This window comes from Cyprinodon tularosa, unplaced genomic scaffold (genome assembly GCF_016077235.1).
Source record: "Cyprinodon tularosa strain WSP-4 unplaced genomic scaffold, ASM1607723v1 ctg573, whole genome shotgun sequence".
Classification (NCBI taxonomy): Eukaryota; Metazoa; Chordata; class Actinopteri; order Cyprinodontiformes; family Cyprinodontidae; genus Cyprinodon; species Cyprinodon tularosa.
Window position 1 is genome coordinate 153,788 of NW_024039311.1, and position 16,202 is coordinate 169,989.

General features: G+C 39.1%; 1 protein-coding gene across 1 annotated transcript in view; it reads right to left on the reverse strand.

The window, feature by feature from the left end:
* Positions 1-384: 384 nt before the first annotated feature.
* fhdc1 (FH2 domain containing 1) overlaps positions 385-16,202 on the reverse strand; it is a 28,450-nt gene continuing 12,632 nt past the window's right edge. Inside the window, exons 6-11 of the mRNA XM_038306129.1 lie at positions 16,002-16,072; positions 15,703-15,810; positions 12,963-13,033; positions 10,500-10,617; positions 4,668-4,832; positions 385-3,405 (exon numbers count right to left, since the gene is read on the reverse strand). Coding sequence (XP_038162057.1) covers positions 1,300-3,405; positions 4,668-4,832; positions 10,500-10,617; positions 12,963-13,033; positions 15,703-15,810; positions 16,002-16,072 — 2,639 coding nt within the window. The 3' untranslated portion in view covers positions 385-1,299. The remainder of the gene's footprint in view (positions 3,406-4,667; positions 4,833-10,499; positions 10,618-12,962; positions 13,034-15,702; positions 15,811-16,001; positions 16,073-16,202) is intronic.

Sequence of the window (16,202 nt, forward strand, 5' to 3'; positions counted from 1 at the left end):
GTGATTATTCTATTGGTGTTTTTATTTGACAGTCATGGTCCGACGTAAAGCAGGAAATAACTGTAAAGTTGGATGAAAAAAATATAAGGTGTAAAAATCAAAATCAAAAACTGGATAAATAAGTATTCGGCTCTGTTTACCTCAAAGCCACCGATTAAAATCTGGAGCAGGTGACTTTCAGTAAACCCATAGTTTTTCAATAGAAACCTCTTGAGTTGGTTGTAAAAGGTTTAGTTTTAGTAGCACAAATTAAGTGCAGAAAATGTTTTAAGACTGGACAGTACATCAGACAGGAGGCCTAGAGCAACTAAAGAGGAATCTAATGTGTTCACATTCTCTGTCATCTATGTCATAGTAGCCACAAAAGAGGCTTAAATCGGAGGAAATTGGACCATTGCTTAAAGAGGGGCGTTTAAAGATGAAATGACATAAATGTAGTAGGTGTGGGACAAGAACATGCAGTAGATGGGGTTAGATGGTGACAGCTGACTTGTTGTCACATCTAAAAGGTAGAAACCAAAAGTAGAGGGATGGACACTTGCTGGAGTAGATACCCCCACCGAGATTACATAGATAAAATTGCTGAAAATGCAAGAGGTCACAAAGAGAAATAAAACATTGTAATACTAGATAAGAAAAGGAAATTTGGATTCAACCAATACTACCTAGGCAACTTTTAACTGTATGCAGCCCTGGCCTCTCATGTGCATTGTCATGTATCATTTTCATTCTTACTTTCTAAATATACACTATTTAGTGCTAGTGTATCCCAAATGCTAAATGGATATATTTCAGTTTTGGTTGTAACATGAGAAAGTATGAACAAGTTATTTGGGTATCAATACTTTGTCAAGGCACAGTAACAGGAGCAAGATGTACCATATTTTAAAACCCTGAATGTAAAAAAGAGCTGTCAGAGCTAATTAGCAGCATTATGGTAGTGAGTCAGTAGTTTTCAACATGATCATCATATATAGGGTTCTGTACAACTTCAGCTAAGCAGGCAAAAAGGCTTTAGTGTAAGATTACCAATCTACCACTTGTCTTTTTAAGAGCAAAATAAAAAAAGTACTTTTTCTACAGAAACAACTAAAATTAGGTTAATTGCATCTTGCTTTTTGCAATTCGTCAACTACTGAAGTAATCTTAGAAGATGTGATAGCTTGGTACACATTTCAGATTTAGGACTGTTGCATGATATGAGAGAATACCTCTGCATTGTGAATTGATAAGGCGAGTAAATATCACTCTATTCTATATGGAAAAATTGTCCTTAGGTACTTTCCAACATGTTGGAATTTACTTCCAGCTTGGCTTTGTGGATTTGCCAGACACAAAGGAGTCTCTCAGTTGCACAGACTTTTCAGAAAAGCTGCTTGTCTTACGAATATCTCCCCGTGTTGATGCTGGAGGTGGCGTCTCACTGCGACACGCACTGCGACTCGCAGCCTTGACACTCTGCACCCGTCGCACTTGTGTTCCTTGAGGCTTTTCCTCATTGTTGTGAACCGTTGCTGACACCCGACTTTGCTTTGTGGAGGTTTGCCGCCCGCGAAGGGAAGGACTGCGGGATGGAGTGTTGGGGACGGATGGGACCCCCAGCTCCCTTTTGGTTCTGGAAGATGAGGCTACAGTGTTTCGGGCAAAGCTTGGGACAAGGGAGGAGTTCTTAGTGGTTTGTGTTTGTGAGCTGCTATTTTCAGGTGAATTTCCACTTTGGATTAGAGCCTGGGCCTGAGCTCTCAGAGTGGAACGGCACATCTTCTCCTCATGCACAGGCTTTGAGATGTTCCTCAGGGGTTTGGTGCTTGGCTTATGGAGGGAGGCTTTTCTCGGTGTTGAATCTCGCTCCCATCTAGACACACCACCTGCGAGGCCAACCCCCCTCTGAACTTTGGAATGATCAGGAGGTACACTTGAGTGTCGAGGTGGTCTTGTAGTCTTCTCAGCTCTTCCTCTTGCCGGTGTACTCTGGTCACGAAGATGTCGATGTGTCTCTCCTCCCTCATGCACTGTAGGCCTGTCAGTCCTTTTGCTGCTGCCTGTCCTGCTTACCCTGCTGATGGGCACAACTTTCCGGATTCCTTGGCTCTCGCTGCTGGTCAGAGTCCGGACCACTCGATTCCCGCTGCCCCTTGACACTTTGTTACTCTTTGAGTTCACCGGTTTTCTGCCCTGCCTCTGGTTCTTTTCAAAAGCCTGCTTCTCAGCTGTGTCACAGCTCTCCGTGTCCCAGTCCTCTGTCGTTGCAGATGCAGTCAAAGATGCTGTATCCAGGGATTTGGGTGCTGAGAGCTCGCTAGTCGAAATGGAGTGGTCATTGTGTAAGGAAATTGGAACTTGCTGGCTTTCGAGTTCTTTGCTGCAATTAGATCCAATCTGAAGCCCTTCTTTGGTAAGAGATGTGCTTTCAGCCTCAGAGTAATCCAGTATTACAGAGCAGTCTGTTTCTGTGCAGTCTATGATGTAAAACATGGGCTTCTTGTTCGACACAGAAGTATCCAGAGGGAGAGGTGTATCACAGGTTGTGGATGAGACTGTGCTGTAATCCTCTTCTTCCTTCTCCCCCTCAGAAGAGGCTCCTGCCTGTGTGGGAGAATCCGCTTGAACTTCCAAATCTGATTTTGGATTAGCTCTTTTCTCCAAAGGTTCATCAAACTGAATTTTTGGAGGAGGTTCTATCTCTTTTTCAAGATCAGTCAGTATAACATCCCCAAGAGTGACAGAGTGCTTGCTGTTGTTGTTTGGGCTCTGCAGGTCAAAAGCTTGAGGACCACGAACTAAAGTATGTTTCTCCAGGCTTACATTTATATGGCCGGTAATTGCTGGATTGGGAAGATGAGGGGGCTTCTGAAAGACACAAAAGGAACGAGGCCGAGCACTGTTCTCTGAAACAGATGAGTAATTATCATTGTTGCTGCATAGGTTCTCGTTGTTGTTTGGCTCAGAGGAGGAGACTCCCACTAGAGGAGTAATAGGTTCAGTTTCTGCATGTGGAGACGTCAACTCTCGTCTATCATTGTTACCAAAGATCCATGGCATTGCATTCCTCTGGAGAGGCCGGCCAAACCGGGGCAGGCTGTGAAACTTGGAGGAATTTGTGGGATTCCCAGTGCCTGCAAACAGCTCAAGGTATCCCTGGAGTTCACGGTCTGCTATAGAGGTCATAGTGTGACGGTGGCGGCGGGCACTCGCAGAGCGTCCAAGTGGACTGTTTGGACTCTGAGATCTTTGTTTAAAGAAATCTAGAAGGCCTTCCTTGGTGAGCATTTCAACGTCGCTCTCACTGCTGCTGCGACTGAAGATGCTGCTCTGGTCATCATCCGCCCAGGCAAAGCGTTTTTCCTTCAGTTCTCTTAGTCGCCTCAGTCTGGCCGCTTCCCTCAGCTCACGGTCATTGTTGTCCTGGGAAAAAAAAAAAAAAACTCCTCGCTCAATTATATTGTTTTTAACATTCTGTCTCATTAAAAATACATACATTGGAGCATTTTATAATGATGACATTTCACCAAAACAAAGTAGATTATAGTCGGGATGACAGGAAATTAAATCTATGAAATCTATGCAAATTCAAATAGCTCATTCTAAGTTAATATTTTTCAGCGACACATTTCTAAATTCATTCTAAATTACAGCTGAAAGTGTTTGGAGATATGTTCTAAAATTCAGATTTTCCAAAATAGTTCTTGATCATTGAGATTGCATGAACAAGAAAAGTGAATGTCCCTTCTCAAGTCTTAATACAGACTCTGAGTTAGATTTATGTTTAAACTTTGACTGAGCCGGTCTTAAACTTGAATTTCATTTGATATCAATAGTTTTGTTTTAGCATTGGCTGTATCTTGCCCTGTGATGGATTGGCGATCTGAGGGTGTACCCCGCCTCTCGTCCATAGATAGCTGGAGATAGGCAGCAGCACCCCTCGCGACCCCAGCTGGGATAAGGAAAGTGGATGGATGGATGGCTGGGTCTTTATAGTCATCTTGTTGAGAATTTAACCTTTGCCCTCTTTTGCAGCATTTTTACATATTTCTTTTAAGATTTACCTCAATTTAGATTTGCCTCAATTTTGCCATCAAATGAAAAGCTTTCCTATCCAAGCCGGGGGAAAAAAAGCTTCCCCACACGATGATGAAGTTTCAACTTATGGATGGCAAAATGTTTCTAGAAAGGCAATTGCCCACTTTTCCCAATTAGGGATAGTGGACTGAAAGATTTTTCTAAAACCATGCTTTGAGTACAACTGTTCTTCATATATTGCAATCACATTTTATATGTGTAACATTTACAATTTGGGCTAGACAGTTATCTGGCAATGAGAACAATACGACTGCCATGTCACTTCCATCCTATTAGAACTTATAATAATAATAATAATAATACATTTTATTTAAAAAGGCGCCTTTCTGGACACTCAAGGTCACCGTACAAAACATAAAAAGTGTCAGAAAAAATAAAAATTATAATTATAAAAACATTTAAAAACAACTTAGTAAGACAATAAAACTTGCACTTTCCCCTCACTGATTAATCTTTAAACAAGGGCTGAATTGTTTACAACTTCTCAATGTTAATCTGGTGAAACTAAATATTTAATAACTATTAACAAACTTAACCAGGGTTGCCAACAAGAGTACCAACTGTTTCATCTTTCCAATGACACTCACCTTTACAGCTTTGTTAAATTTAATGCAGAAGTCTTGAAAGATGCGGAAGCACTCATCAAGCTTGAAGGTGTCTTTGTCTTCACAAAAGAAATCTATGAGAGTGTTGCCCTCTTTCCGCAGCTCCAGCCTGCGCCTCTTTAAGTCCTGCAGCGTCTGTGCTGAGCCCTGATATCAGACATAAGACACAAAGGCATATTTCCTCATCTATCAAATCTGTAACAGATGTCATTATGTGCAGCAGCTGAATCTAAAGCAGTGGCAGCTGGTGAAAAATATTTTTGGTGGGGCTGATATAGCCTAGTGTATGTCTCCAACTAATCCGGAATAAGAATTCAAATAAACAATTGGACAATACATACAATTTAACAGTAATGATTTAATTTACTATATAATAACAGTAACAGTGATGATTTGGGTCACTGTGACGGGGTTCTTTGGCCTCCAAGAATCCAGGCTCAGTCGGGTTACCGGTGTTGGTGATTTATTGTGCTCAAAAACTCAAAACAGGGTGCAAAAGAAACTAAACATATACAAGATACTCTGGGCCTCAGCCTCCCTCCAGTTACCAGCAATGTAACAAAGAAACAGAAAATAAAAATTGCCGCTTTTCATCCCACAGCCCTCATTAAATAGTTTAAGCCCCTACCCTCAGGCTCTCTTATTTCTGATTTCTTCTCATTAATCAGTTTTGTCCATATATTACCTCCACAGACAATTGATGTACAAAAACAAATAATTTTTACAACTTAATTATTTTACACAGATTCATTGACTTATTCAATTACACCAAACTGGGTTTGAACTAGGGGTGTAAATAATAATCGTTTTGTATCGATGCATCGATCCAAAAGCCGACGATCCGATGCATCGACACGTCCGCAAGATAATCGATTCATGTTTTTTTTTTCCTCCGGTCTATTTTTATCCATTTTCTCCTGGGCGTAATTCTCCCTCCCGTGCTGCGGTGCCGCTAAACCTATTTTGCCCTCCTACCGCGCTTCCTGGTTATACTCTTACAGCAGTTTGTTGCAGCAAGCTTGACACAGACATTTTTAAATTATGCTCAGTATTGAAGCGTGGTCTGGGCTACACGCTGTGGGTCTAGATACGGCCGAGGCGATGAGGAAGTGGGGGCGAGTTTAGTCCGACGACGGAGGGACAATGGGGCAAAAAGAGCGGAGATTCAGCTGGAAAAAGGGTCCCAGCGGTCTCGCGCACCTCGCTCTTCTAGCGGGTCAAACTTCACGAGTTGTTTTCCGCAATTTCGGTCATAAAAACAAAACAAGCTTGCCTCCTGTCTGGTGCACTGTTTGCAATCAGCTACAATCTGGGAGAGGTGCAGCGTCTCTCAAGGGGGCGGTGACGTCGACACTGGAGCCTTCTTCTTCTTCTTTTATTTAATGGCAGTTGGCAAACAACTTATAGGTGCATTACCGCCACCTTCCAGAATGGAGTATGGACCAGACAAATTATTATATTCTCCCTAAAATACCCGTTCTTCTTAGAAAATTAAAAATACTACCAAAAACTACATCCCCAGATGACCTTTGAAACAATTTCCTTATATCTAGTTTATTTTTATTCCTGTCTAACTCTCTACGCAACATCTCTCTTTCCTGAGTATATTTATTACATTCTAAAAAAATATGTTGGACAGTTTCTCTGGAGCCGAGGTATTGCATTGAACTCATTACACTGATATTGTGCAGTATTTTTGCAGTATTTTTTGATGCAACTTTTCTACTTCTGTTATTTGCTGTTGTTTCTAAAGAAAATGCATAATGATATTACAGCTTTCATTGATTTATTTCAAACTTGAAACTTTGTTTAGCCTGTAAGGTGTAAAAAAATAAAAATAATAATAATAAAAAAAATAACCGATTAATCGAATCGAATCGAATCGTGGTGTATTCTTGAGTATCGAAAATAATCGAATCGTTGGTCCAGGAAATCGATACTGAATCGAATCGCCATGATGGATGTGATTTACACCCCTAGTTTGAACCCAGCAAAGACGCAGCCAGACTGAAGATGACAAGTCCCCATAGCATAAACACGTACACACCCACACCCCCCACACACCCACACACACACCCACACACACACACACACACACACACACACACACACACACACACACACACACACACACACACACACACACACACACACACACACGGCTAACCCCACTGAAATATTAAGTGTGCACCCTCAATACGCCAGCAGTTAACAAGGAACAGCTTGTGTGTTTTAAGTTCATGGAGCTACTGAGCTCTGCGCGAGTGTATTGGTCCTCACAAACACAGTATAACAGGAATGTGTGTGTAGCGCGCAAAGTTAGAGAGGTTGTTTTAAGCGACGAGGTGGATTCGTCACAGTCACAATAACCATGACATGAAATGTTCATATCCTACAACAGGGATATTCTTCTGGCAAACGGGTAGATAAATAAGGATCTCACCGAATTTGGTGGAAGCTGCATCTCGGTCGTTACATTTGCCATCTTCCCTCTAATTGTCTGCACCTGCGCTTGGGTTCAGAAGCCTGTTAAAGCGCAGTATTTTCAGCGCCCCAAGACCATAAAGTTCTGAGACGCTGATTGGCCATTAAATTCACCTAGCAATAGTACATGATTGACAGATTCTCTGCAAATGTGGGGCTGTCTGATCAACGCCCCCAGAACAGAGACGGTTGGAGTCTGTCTGTGGAAATCCACAAATTAATGACAGTAGATAGGGAAATGTAGTTTATATAATTTGTTTTGCTTATAGGTACACAGTCTAGAGAGTAAAACTGACATTTATGAGTTAATTTCTAAAAATATATTTTACGTTTCTCTCTTCTTATCAGGGAGGGCGGTGCCCCAGCGCCCCCTATGGGCCGGCCGCCACTGATCTAAAGGTCTGTCTGTATCTAAAGGCTGGTTCATACAAAATTTTTTTTAAATGTGGGGACTTTCAAAACTTAGGAGTCAACACATCTGAAGATAAAAATAAATCAGGAATAAAACTGTTTTGGTCATACGATGGTTTTTCTCAAGTCACACTACAAGTGACTCACGTCACACACTAGCCAATTTCACTCAACACTTAACTGTCACAAGACGTCTCGAAATATACACATTCATGAAAATTATTTCAAGTTTGTACTGTTGTAGCATCTTAAGGGTCTCTAACTAAAACTAAAACTGTAACACAAATCAGAACCATGGAGACATCAGGGGAAAAGAGCACATGGAGTCAGGGAAAGGCGAGGAGAGACGAGGTAAGACGAGGAACCAGCACTGAGGAACTGCACAAGGAGAGTACTTATGGGAGACTGAAACAAAGAGGACTAACGAGCTGATTTGGATCAGGTGTGAAGAGAGGAGTCTAGAAAGGAGCTAGGGAAAAAGGAGACCAACACAAGAGGGCAACAAATAAAAACCTAAAAACTCAAATATATCCAGAAAACACAACAAAATAGGAATTAAACCAATAAAACTAGAAAACATGGAGCAAAGTAAAACCGAACACTTAAAAGAAAACATAACAGAACCAAGACAGTGACAGCTACAGCAGGATATAAGCGGTAAACATTCAGCTAAGAGTAGAAAATAAAACTGTATTAATTTACATAAACAAAAAGCAGGGGAGTAGCACAAAAAACTTACAATATAAAAGATAGTTTATATTCATAATTTATTATTTATTAACTTTCCATCTTAATGAGAGAATTCACTGTAGCATGACCAGATATTAGCTATATTTTAAGCATTCAACAGAGCAGCCAATACTTCATTGAAGGCAGACTGTGTGAATTTTTCAATCATTTTCACTGTACGCCTAAACCTGCAGGGTTTAGGCGTACAGTGTGAGACACTCTCATGTGATCTACCTGCTCACACTGTACGACTAAAAAGCATGTCGGACTCAGCTCTGCAGTGAGATGGAGCTGCTCTGACTCATCTATCCGGAGGCCAAACAAATAGAAGGGGAATAATAAGCTCACTAGAGTGAAATGCGCAGCCTTGGCAACTTGTGCAAATTTGTGCTGAAAGCCCTAAAATGAAAAGGCGACATATTTGGACAAAGACATGGCTGAGCAAATGTGGCTACTATGGTCTGTCAATTTTACAGAGAGAACTCCATTTCGCTCATTGCATCCCCGCCATGTGTCTGTGTTTTCATCTGAGAGGAAGAAGAAAAAGAGGAATCCTTGTTTGCACATGCCCACTGAGCGATTTGCCCACAAAGGTCGGGAGACAATTATGTTTGATATTCTCCCGACCTCACAATTCCTGATCGGGAGGTGGTTGTGAGAGACTGATCGCCCCTCGGTACCCCCTGTACACTAGACGACTCAAGCCGCATGATCAGGCTGAAAGTCCACCCGATCAAAAGATTCTCGCACGACTGGAAAATCGCCCCGAGAATCGCACAGTGTACGCCCAGCTTTAGGTGGAACATAGAGTATTTTTCTCTGCTCAGTGTGATGATCCTGGCCTTGGAGCTGATTCTGTTCTCAATTAACACTCCGGTTCAGTATCAACCTCTACTGGTTTCACCTTTCCCCACCTGCATATAAGCTCCGTCCTGATCAGCCTCCAGTGCCAGATCGTTTCGAGCCAGCCCAGTAAGAACCTTCCAGACTTTGTTATTGAAAACCTGTCTGCCTGCCAACCGACCTGTCTTTGTCCCCCGTTTCTGAGCCTGCCTGATCCCTTTCTTGATTTGTCTGCCCGTCTGAATTTTGCTCTGTCAGATTCTGGATTCCAGATTGACCACCTGTGCTCCTGACCCTCTTTCTGCCTGTGAGTACCTGAGCCTGCCTGCCCCCTTAACTCTCTGTGTTAATCGGATATTAGACCTGGAACTGGAACCGGAAAAATCTTGGGTCCGAATCCAGTACATTACACTGAGTTTGCAATTTAGCAAAGGAATACGCAGCTGAACCAGGGATCTTTTTCTGTACAACAAACTTATGCTCAAGGCCTAAATATCAGTGAGTAAACATCATAGTTAATAAAATAAGCAGTGACACTGGAATAAGTCAATTTGAGCTCCAAAGTATTTTGGGAGTTGGAGGTAGATGCTCTTGAAAAAGTTTATTCACACTCTAAGTTGTGAATTTTATTCTTATACTGTCTTTGTTTAATTTAATGTAAAATAGAAAAAAAAAAAAAATTTTTTAAAGAGGCTTATTTTTATTGAGTGATGTACACACCCAAGTATGAGTGTGCATTTCTGTTTAGTCTGTTAGGAAAAAGCTTAATTCAGCTTGCTTACTGCTGGTCATTTGTGAGCTCAATGCGCAAGAGAGCATCAGGAAATGCTGTTAAGAAAATATTCTGTTGAGGCTATATAAAATAAAGCACTTTGTGAATAAAAAGCAAAGTAAAAAGTGTGTGCAAACATTGTGATCATAAGCCGGGAGGTGTTCTATAACCATTCTATTATTTTATTATTACTATTCTGTTATTCTACAGTTCTATTGCAGTTTTAAATAGGTATAACTTTAGGTAAAACGGTTTGGGTCTGGGTTCTGAGCTCTACATGTGTGGTTGGATACGGATTTGAAAAAGCAAAACAGTGCAGGACTGGTGCAGACCAAAACAAAGCAGGAATGCTCATTGGGACTGCTTATAATGAAGAAAGAAGTTTAGGGTGTGGTTATGGTATGTTGCTTGCTCAGTTGTCAACCGATCTGGGATTGAAGCAGTCCAAATGTTCTACCAGGCAGACCCACTCACTTCACACAACACACACAGAGGCTTTATCTCTCCTGTATCAAGACCTCTCAGTAAGGAGGTTGTGCAAACTTTTATCTGTGTAACAAATGCTGCAGCTTCACCTGCAGAAATGGCTCCAGTTGCAGCTGTAACTGCTCATCTCCTTGGACCTTCTCCTCCAGGGATTTGATCCGGACATATAAGGAGGAAAACTCCAGCTCAATGTTTTCCACTGAAATTCTGCAGGGAAACAGAAAAATACCAGGAAAGCTAATAAATATGGATTAATACAAACCACAAGCTCAGTCAGTTCTGCTAATTTAGTCAGACTTTAAAAACTGAAGACAGTGATCCTGAAAGGTCCTGAGAGGAGAAGCGATTTTTGCTCTGCAGTGCAGCAGCTGCATTGATGCCATACACGTTCGACCTTGGAAATCTGCCGAAGCCAGACGGAGTCACACAGCGGCAGAAGTTTGAAGCCAGCTTATTCAACGAGGCTCTTCAAACACAATTTAAAGTATATTCAGCATGACTTTGTCTGTTCAATCATACAGAAGCATAGCCTTTTAATAATCTGAACCAAATATATTGGCTGTCCTTTCAATCAAACTTCTATCATAATTGATCTTTTACAAGATGCTTTGACCATTCCCATGTTTGATCAATGGTTCAAACTGAGTCAGTCACTCATCTACAAATGGTACTAGTTTTATAAGCTTACAATTCAAAGATAAAGATTTTATTAAACCGACATCTAAACTTGTTACATCATAACAGAACAAGAGATGTCTTCCCTTTGCAGAGTAACTATAATTTCCCATATTTTGTTAACTAAATAAGCCAAATTTAGGTCAAATTAGCAACATTGCACAAATAAAAGCTGAATGAAGACTACTACAAATTATGCTGGAAGAGCCTAATACTTCCCGTGCAATTAAGGATTGGTTAGATTCTTCTAGTAGATTTATACTGTATCTTCATAAATGTAGACGGTGGCTTGCAAATGTATTCAAACCTCGTACTATTTCCCCATTTCAGGAGCATTTTATCGAGTTTTATTTACTTGATTTTTTTTTTTTTCTTTTTTATTGAACCTTCAATAGATCAGGCCAACAGATCAGGTACTCAAACACCTTTAATCTGAAAAAAAAAAAAAAAAAAAACTACATAAAACCCAGTGCAACCAATTCTCCCCAGAGCACAGCTGTTTTATGGAGAGCTCAGGGGTTTGTTAGAGAACATAAGTGAACAAACAGCATCATGAAGACCAAGGAAAAAAGCCAAAGTTACATTTGTCAAAAGGTTGAAAGCAGTGTTAGGATACAAAAATGTAAGATTTAAGCACTACACTGAGATCTGTTGGATTCTTCATCAGAAACAGAAAAAAACAGAACTTGACAGGCCAACCAGCCAGAGCAAAAATCAAAGAAGCAGCCAGGAGGCCCATTGTTTTCCTAGAGGAGCTATAGAGATCAAAGCTCAGCTGGAAGAATGTATAGATATATCAGATATTAGGCCCTAATGAATGGGGAAAAAATTATTAAGTAAATACCTTCATAACAGTTCCAGTCTAAGTGTGAACTAAATCTATGGAAAAAACTGGATTTTTTGGGAACCTGTATAGAATTTGGCTGACAGACTCAGTACATTCTCTAGATCTGAGTTAGGATGTAAAACAGGAAAAAATAAAGATACTTTAAGATGCATTTAAGATTTTCTGATATATTAGAACATCTGACCAACAAGTATTTCTGAATTTGGGTTAGAGGCTTTTTAGCCTTATTAGTCAATTAAGAAATGAGTCAGTAAAATATTCAACATATGTTACTGGAGTATAGCTGTAGAAAATGTAAATTAAATGCACCCATTATGCAAAAATTATCCAATGTTAACATTAAATAATGAAACAATGATGATTTTATAACTAAGGATATAATTTCTTACCCTTACATAAGACTTATTCATGAGACATAGAGATAAAATCTTCTAGATTTATACAGTGAAGTAATTTCTTTTTTTTTTTCAATATTTAGCTGAATTTGAAACATTGGGTGACAAAAACTAAGGGTTGTCAGAAAACAAATGTTTCGATTACATTGATTACAGTGATTCAAAAAAGTGCTGAGGATTGGCACCTCCTTCTGAGGGAACTATTGTCTCTAACAAGGGCTAGATAAAAATAACTCTAAACCTACAACCAGAATTATAATCATGAGTTAGATAAAAGCATTATGTGCTAACATGGATTGAAAACCGATGTTTGCAACAGCTCTTCATCCATTCTGACTGAGCTTTGGCTATCTTGTAAAGAGGAATGGGACACCTTTATATTTACAAACTGTTAAAGACAGTTGAATGACAGATGAATAAGTGCATGGATCATTTTAAAGTTTCACATTATAATTTAACTGTATTATTCATTGGACTATTTCATAAAATAGAAAAAATAGACAAAAATAGACAAAAAAGACAAATAGGAAAAAAAATCTAAACAAGGTCAAACTTACTTTTAACACTTTTGAAAGGTCCAGCATACAAATGTATTCAATTTCAAATGTAAAGAGCAGAGGGAAATGTTTGCTCACCTGGCAGCGCTTTGCACATGCTGCAAATTCTCTGGAAATTTTAGCAGCTTTTCATCTTTCTTCTTTGCCTCCTGTGTGGGGAAACATTATATAATATGCATTAAAACATTAAATACTGGGAAAGATAAAGCAGAATGCTTGCTGTATTGAAGCAGCACAGACATTTAATTTGGTTAGGTAACAGTTTGGCTCTTTACTGCTTCCTGACACCATCTGCTCAGAGCAGATGGGGTCAGGTGTGCCCTCAGAATCACAGTGTTTGGAGTTTTTTCTTCCTCCTACATTAGGTCTAAAGTTTTTGGAGTGAGGATGCATCTCAGCATGACAGCATTGTTATGACTAGTGTAGCGCCGATGCCATTTTTTGGCCCCGATACCGATACCCAATACCTGGCTGTGCCGTATTGGCTGATACCGATACCATCTATTTGAAACTAATGTGTGTGTGTGTATATATGAGGAATTGCATACTACTTGGATGTAAAATAATTGCCATCATGGCTTTGTCAAGCTGCTGCCTACCTTTGTGAAGCAGGAAAAAGACTAATACAAACTAAATCCAGAGGAACTTTTTATTTTAGTTACTTTTTATTTTACTTTTTATTTTACTTTTGGCTCTCAAAATGGTATCGGTGCCCTATTTGTCGGTACTCGCCGATACCACCATTTTAGTGCCGGATCGGGGCCCCGCCCGGTACTGGTATCGATATCGGTGCAACACTAGTTATGACATCTCAAACCTCATTCTACTTAACTAAAATATTGCAGTTTCTATATATTATTTCCATCAATACAAGCTCAGATAAAAACTGAGGTAATGAGCTATTTTGTGCTCGAGTCTATGATGTCACTGTAATTTTTATTGTCACTTTTAAAAATCAAATTCATAATTAGTTGAGCAATAATATACATAGCAGTATATATAGTATTTTCTACATAAACTTTTTTTATGTAGAAAATTTTTCTGTGAATAATAGTATCCCTAAAACTTTAAATAAATCCATTTCTATAGTACATAGTATTTAACACCCAGTGAGCCAGTTCCTACCACCTTAGGGTTGTTTCATATGTAAGACCATTACCGAATTTTTGTGCAGAGCCTTTTATAAAAACAAATCTTTCAATTAAGGATGAGAAGATTATATCTTCTACCTTAGCTCTGTCTTATTGAAGGTATCTGAGTCAATAATTATTTGCTTAATAATCAAAAGTTGTTCTGTTTAGATATCCAGCATTTCTTCCTAGTCCTCATCTGATCTCTACACTACAACCTCATTCACCTAACCTGGATTCGCCCTTTCTTCCCGGCCCTTTACTGATTTCTACCAAGTTTCTGATCACTGGAAATAGACCTTGTTTCTGCGTCCTGACCACAGAGTTCTGTCTGACTCATTGAAAAGGTCTAAGAGGTCTGCCTCTCTCTGCCCTGACTAACCCTCTGAAGACTGAATCTATCATTATTGCATTTTCTGTGTTAAGTGGTGGCCTAGTGGTTAGCAGCCTACTGTTCCCCAAGGGGATGGGTTAAAAGCAGAGGTATATTTCCCAAATGTGAGATCAATAAAGTTCAATTATTAATTAAAGAGTACCTGGAGAGGCCCCTCTCAGATAAATAGTCCTTCATTCAACAAAGATTTGTAGTTTTTATTTTTTGCTTGAGTTTTGGTATATTTCCTGACTCTATCACAGCTGCTAACCCAAATGCCTTAATTACAACATCTCATAACATCTGATGTACTTCTGTTGGGTTTCCTGACTCTTACAAGCTCTTACTTTGTTTTCAGTCTAATTTTTGTCTGGTATGAAACATTTTCATGGTTAGAAAACAATATCATACAAACACAAATGTTTTGATCCAATAATAAAACGGTTATAAATGCATTACCTGAAATTTATTCTAATCACTGAAAAAGTAGCTAATTCAGCAAATATCATTTATTTTTTTAAATTACAAAATTCTCAGATGATCATTGCTAAAAAAAAAAACAAAAAAAAACAGAAGAAATATTTTGACATAATTTTTATTCAATATCAAATCGATCAAGAGACACAATTGAACTTCATTCTGTTAAAATAACTGCATTTGTGATCGCTGGAGTAATTTACAGAATATTTACTCTCTTTAAGAAGAAAAGAGAGGCAACAATCCCTCCATAAGGAAGACTGTGGGGGCTGCTACATGTCTGTCTCATATCCCACACATATGTGCCTCCATGGAGAACGTCTTGGTCATGATAGCTGTCTTTATTCTCAGCTATAAAAATGTCTAATAAAAACAAAGGCTGATGCCTTGAAAAAGAAACTATAACAACTGCTGTTATTTTTATTGCTCAGGAAAAAAATAACTAGCAGGTTAATATATTATGTCATTCTAAAATTGTTCCTTCATCATCATGAAGATTAATTTAATAGATATATCAGCATATATATTATTTGATGAGTGAAAATATAAATCATTGGAAAATATTCAGGTAATGGAGTAAAAATGTTAAAGCATCAGCTTAAGTTAATCAAATGTGAAAAACATTCATTGCATAAAATGTTTTGGAAAAAATATTTTATCTCATGAGCAAAAACAAAGAAATACAAAATTTGCTTCAATATGTTTGAACAGTGATGGATATCTCAAATATTTAAAAGGGGAAGCAATATAGACTATGGCTGGATAGAGTGATGGACGGATGGATATTTTATTCTGTACACTTGAACACATCATGCATCAAACTGCAAGGTTTACTAACCATGGCAACAAAATGCAGCAGGTTCATTCCGGGCTTGTTGGCCTTGGTGTCGGCCAAAGAGAGGAGAGAGGACAGCTTAAATCCAACAGCATTACCTGCATAGCCACCCTGTGAAAAGATAGATATTTGACAGAAATGATCAATCAAATCTCTCTGCAATATGAACAAGATATCATTAGAGAAAAAAGATGGCATGAAACAATCAAATAAACGTCAAATATTCTCATGAAATGCAATTTCAAAAATTTCAAAATCTGCTTTATAGATTGAAGTGTTTAAACGTGCTAAAAAAATCTTACAGCATTCATGATGTTTCCAGCCTGCAGCACAAGATGAAGGACAGCATGAAGCTCCTCACAGTTCATCAACTCTACAGAAAGAAGGGAACATATTAGAGACTCCAGATGAAAACATTTTATAAAGCACCACCACACAGAAAAGCTGATAGTAAGTATAGGAACCTAAATCTGGATTTATGTATTTATGTAGACCAGCCGGTA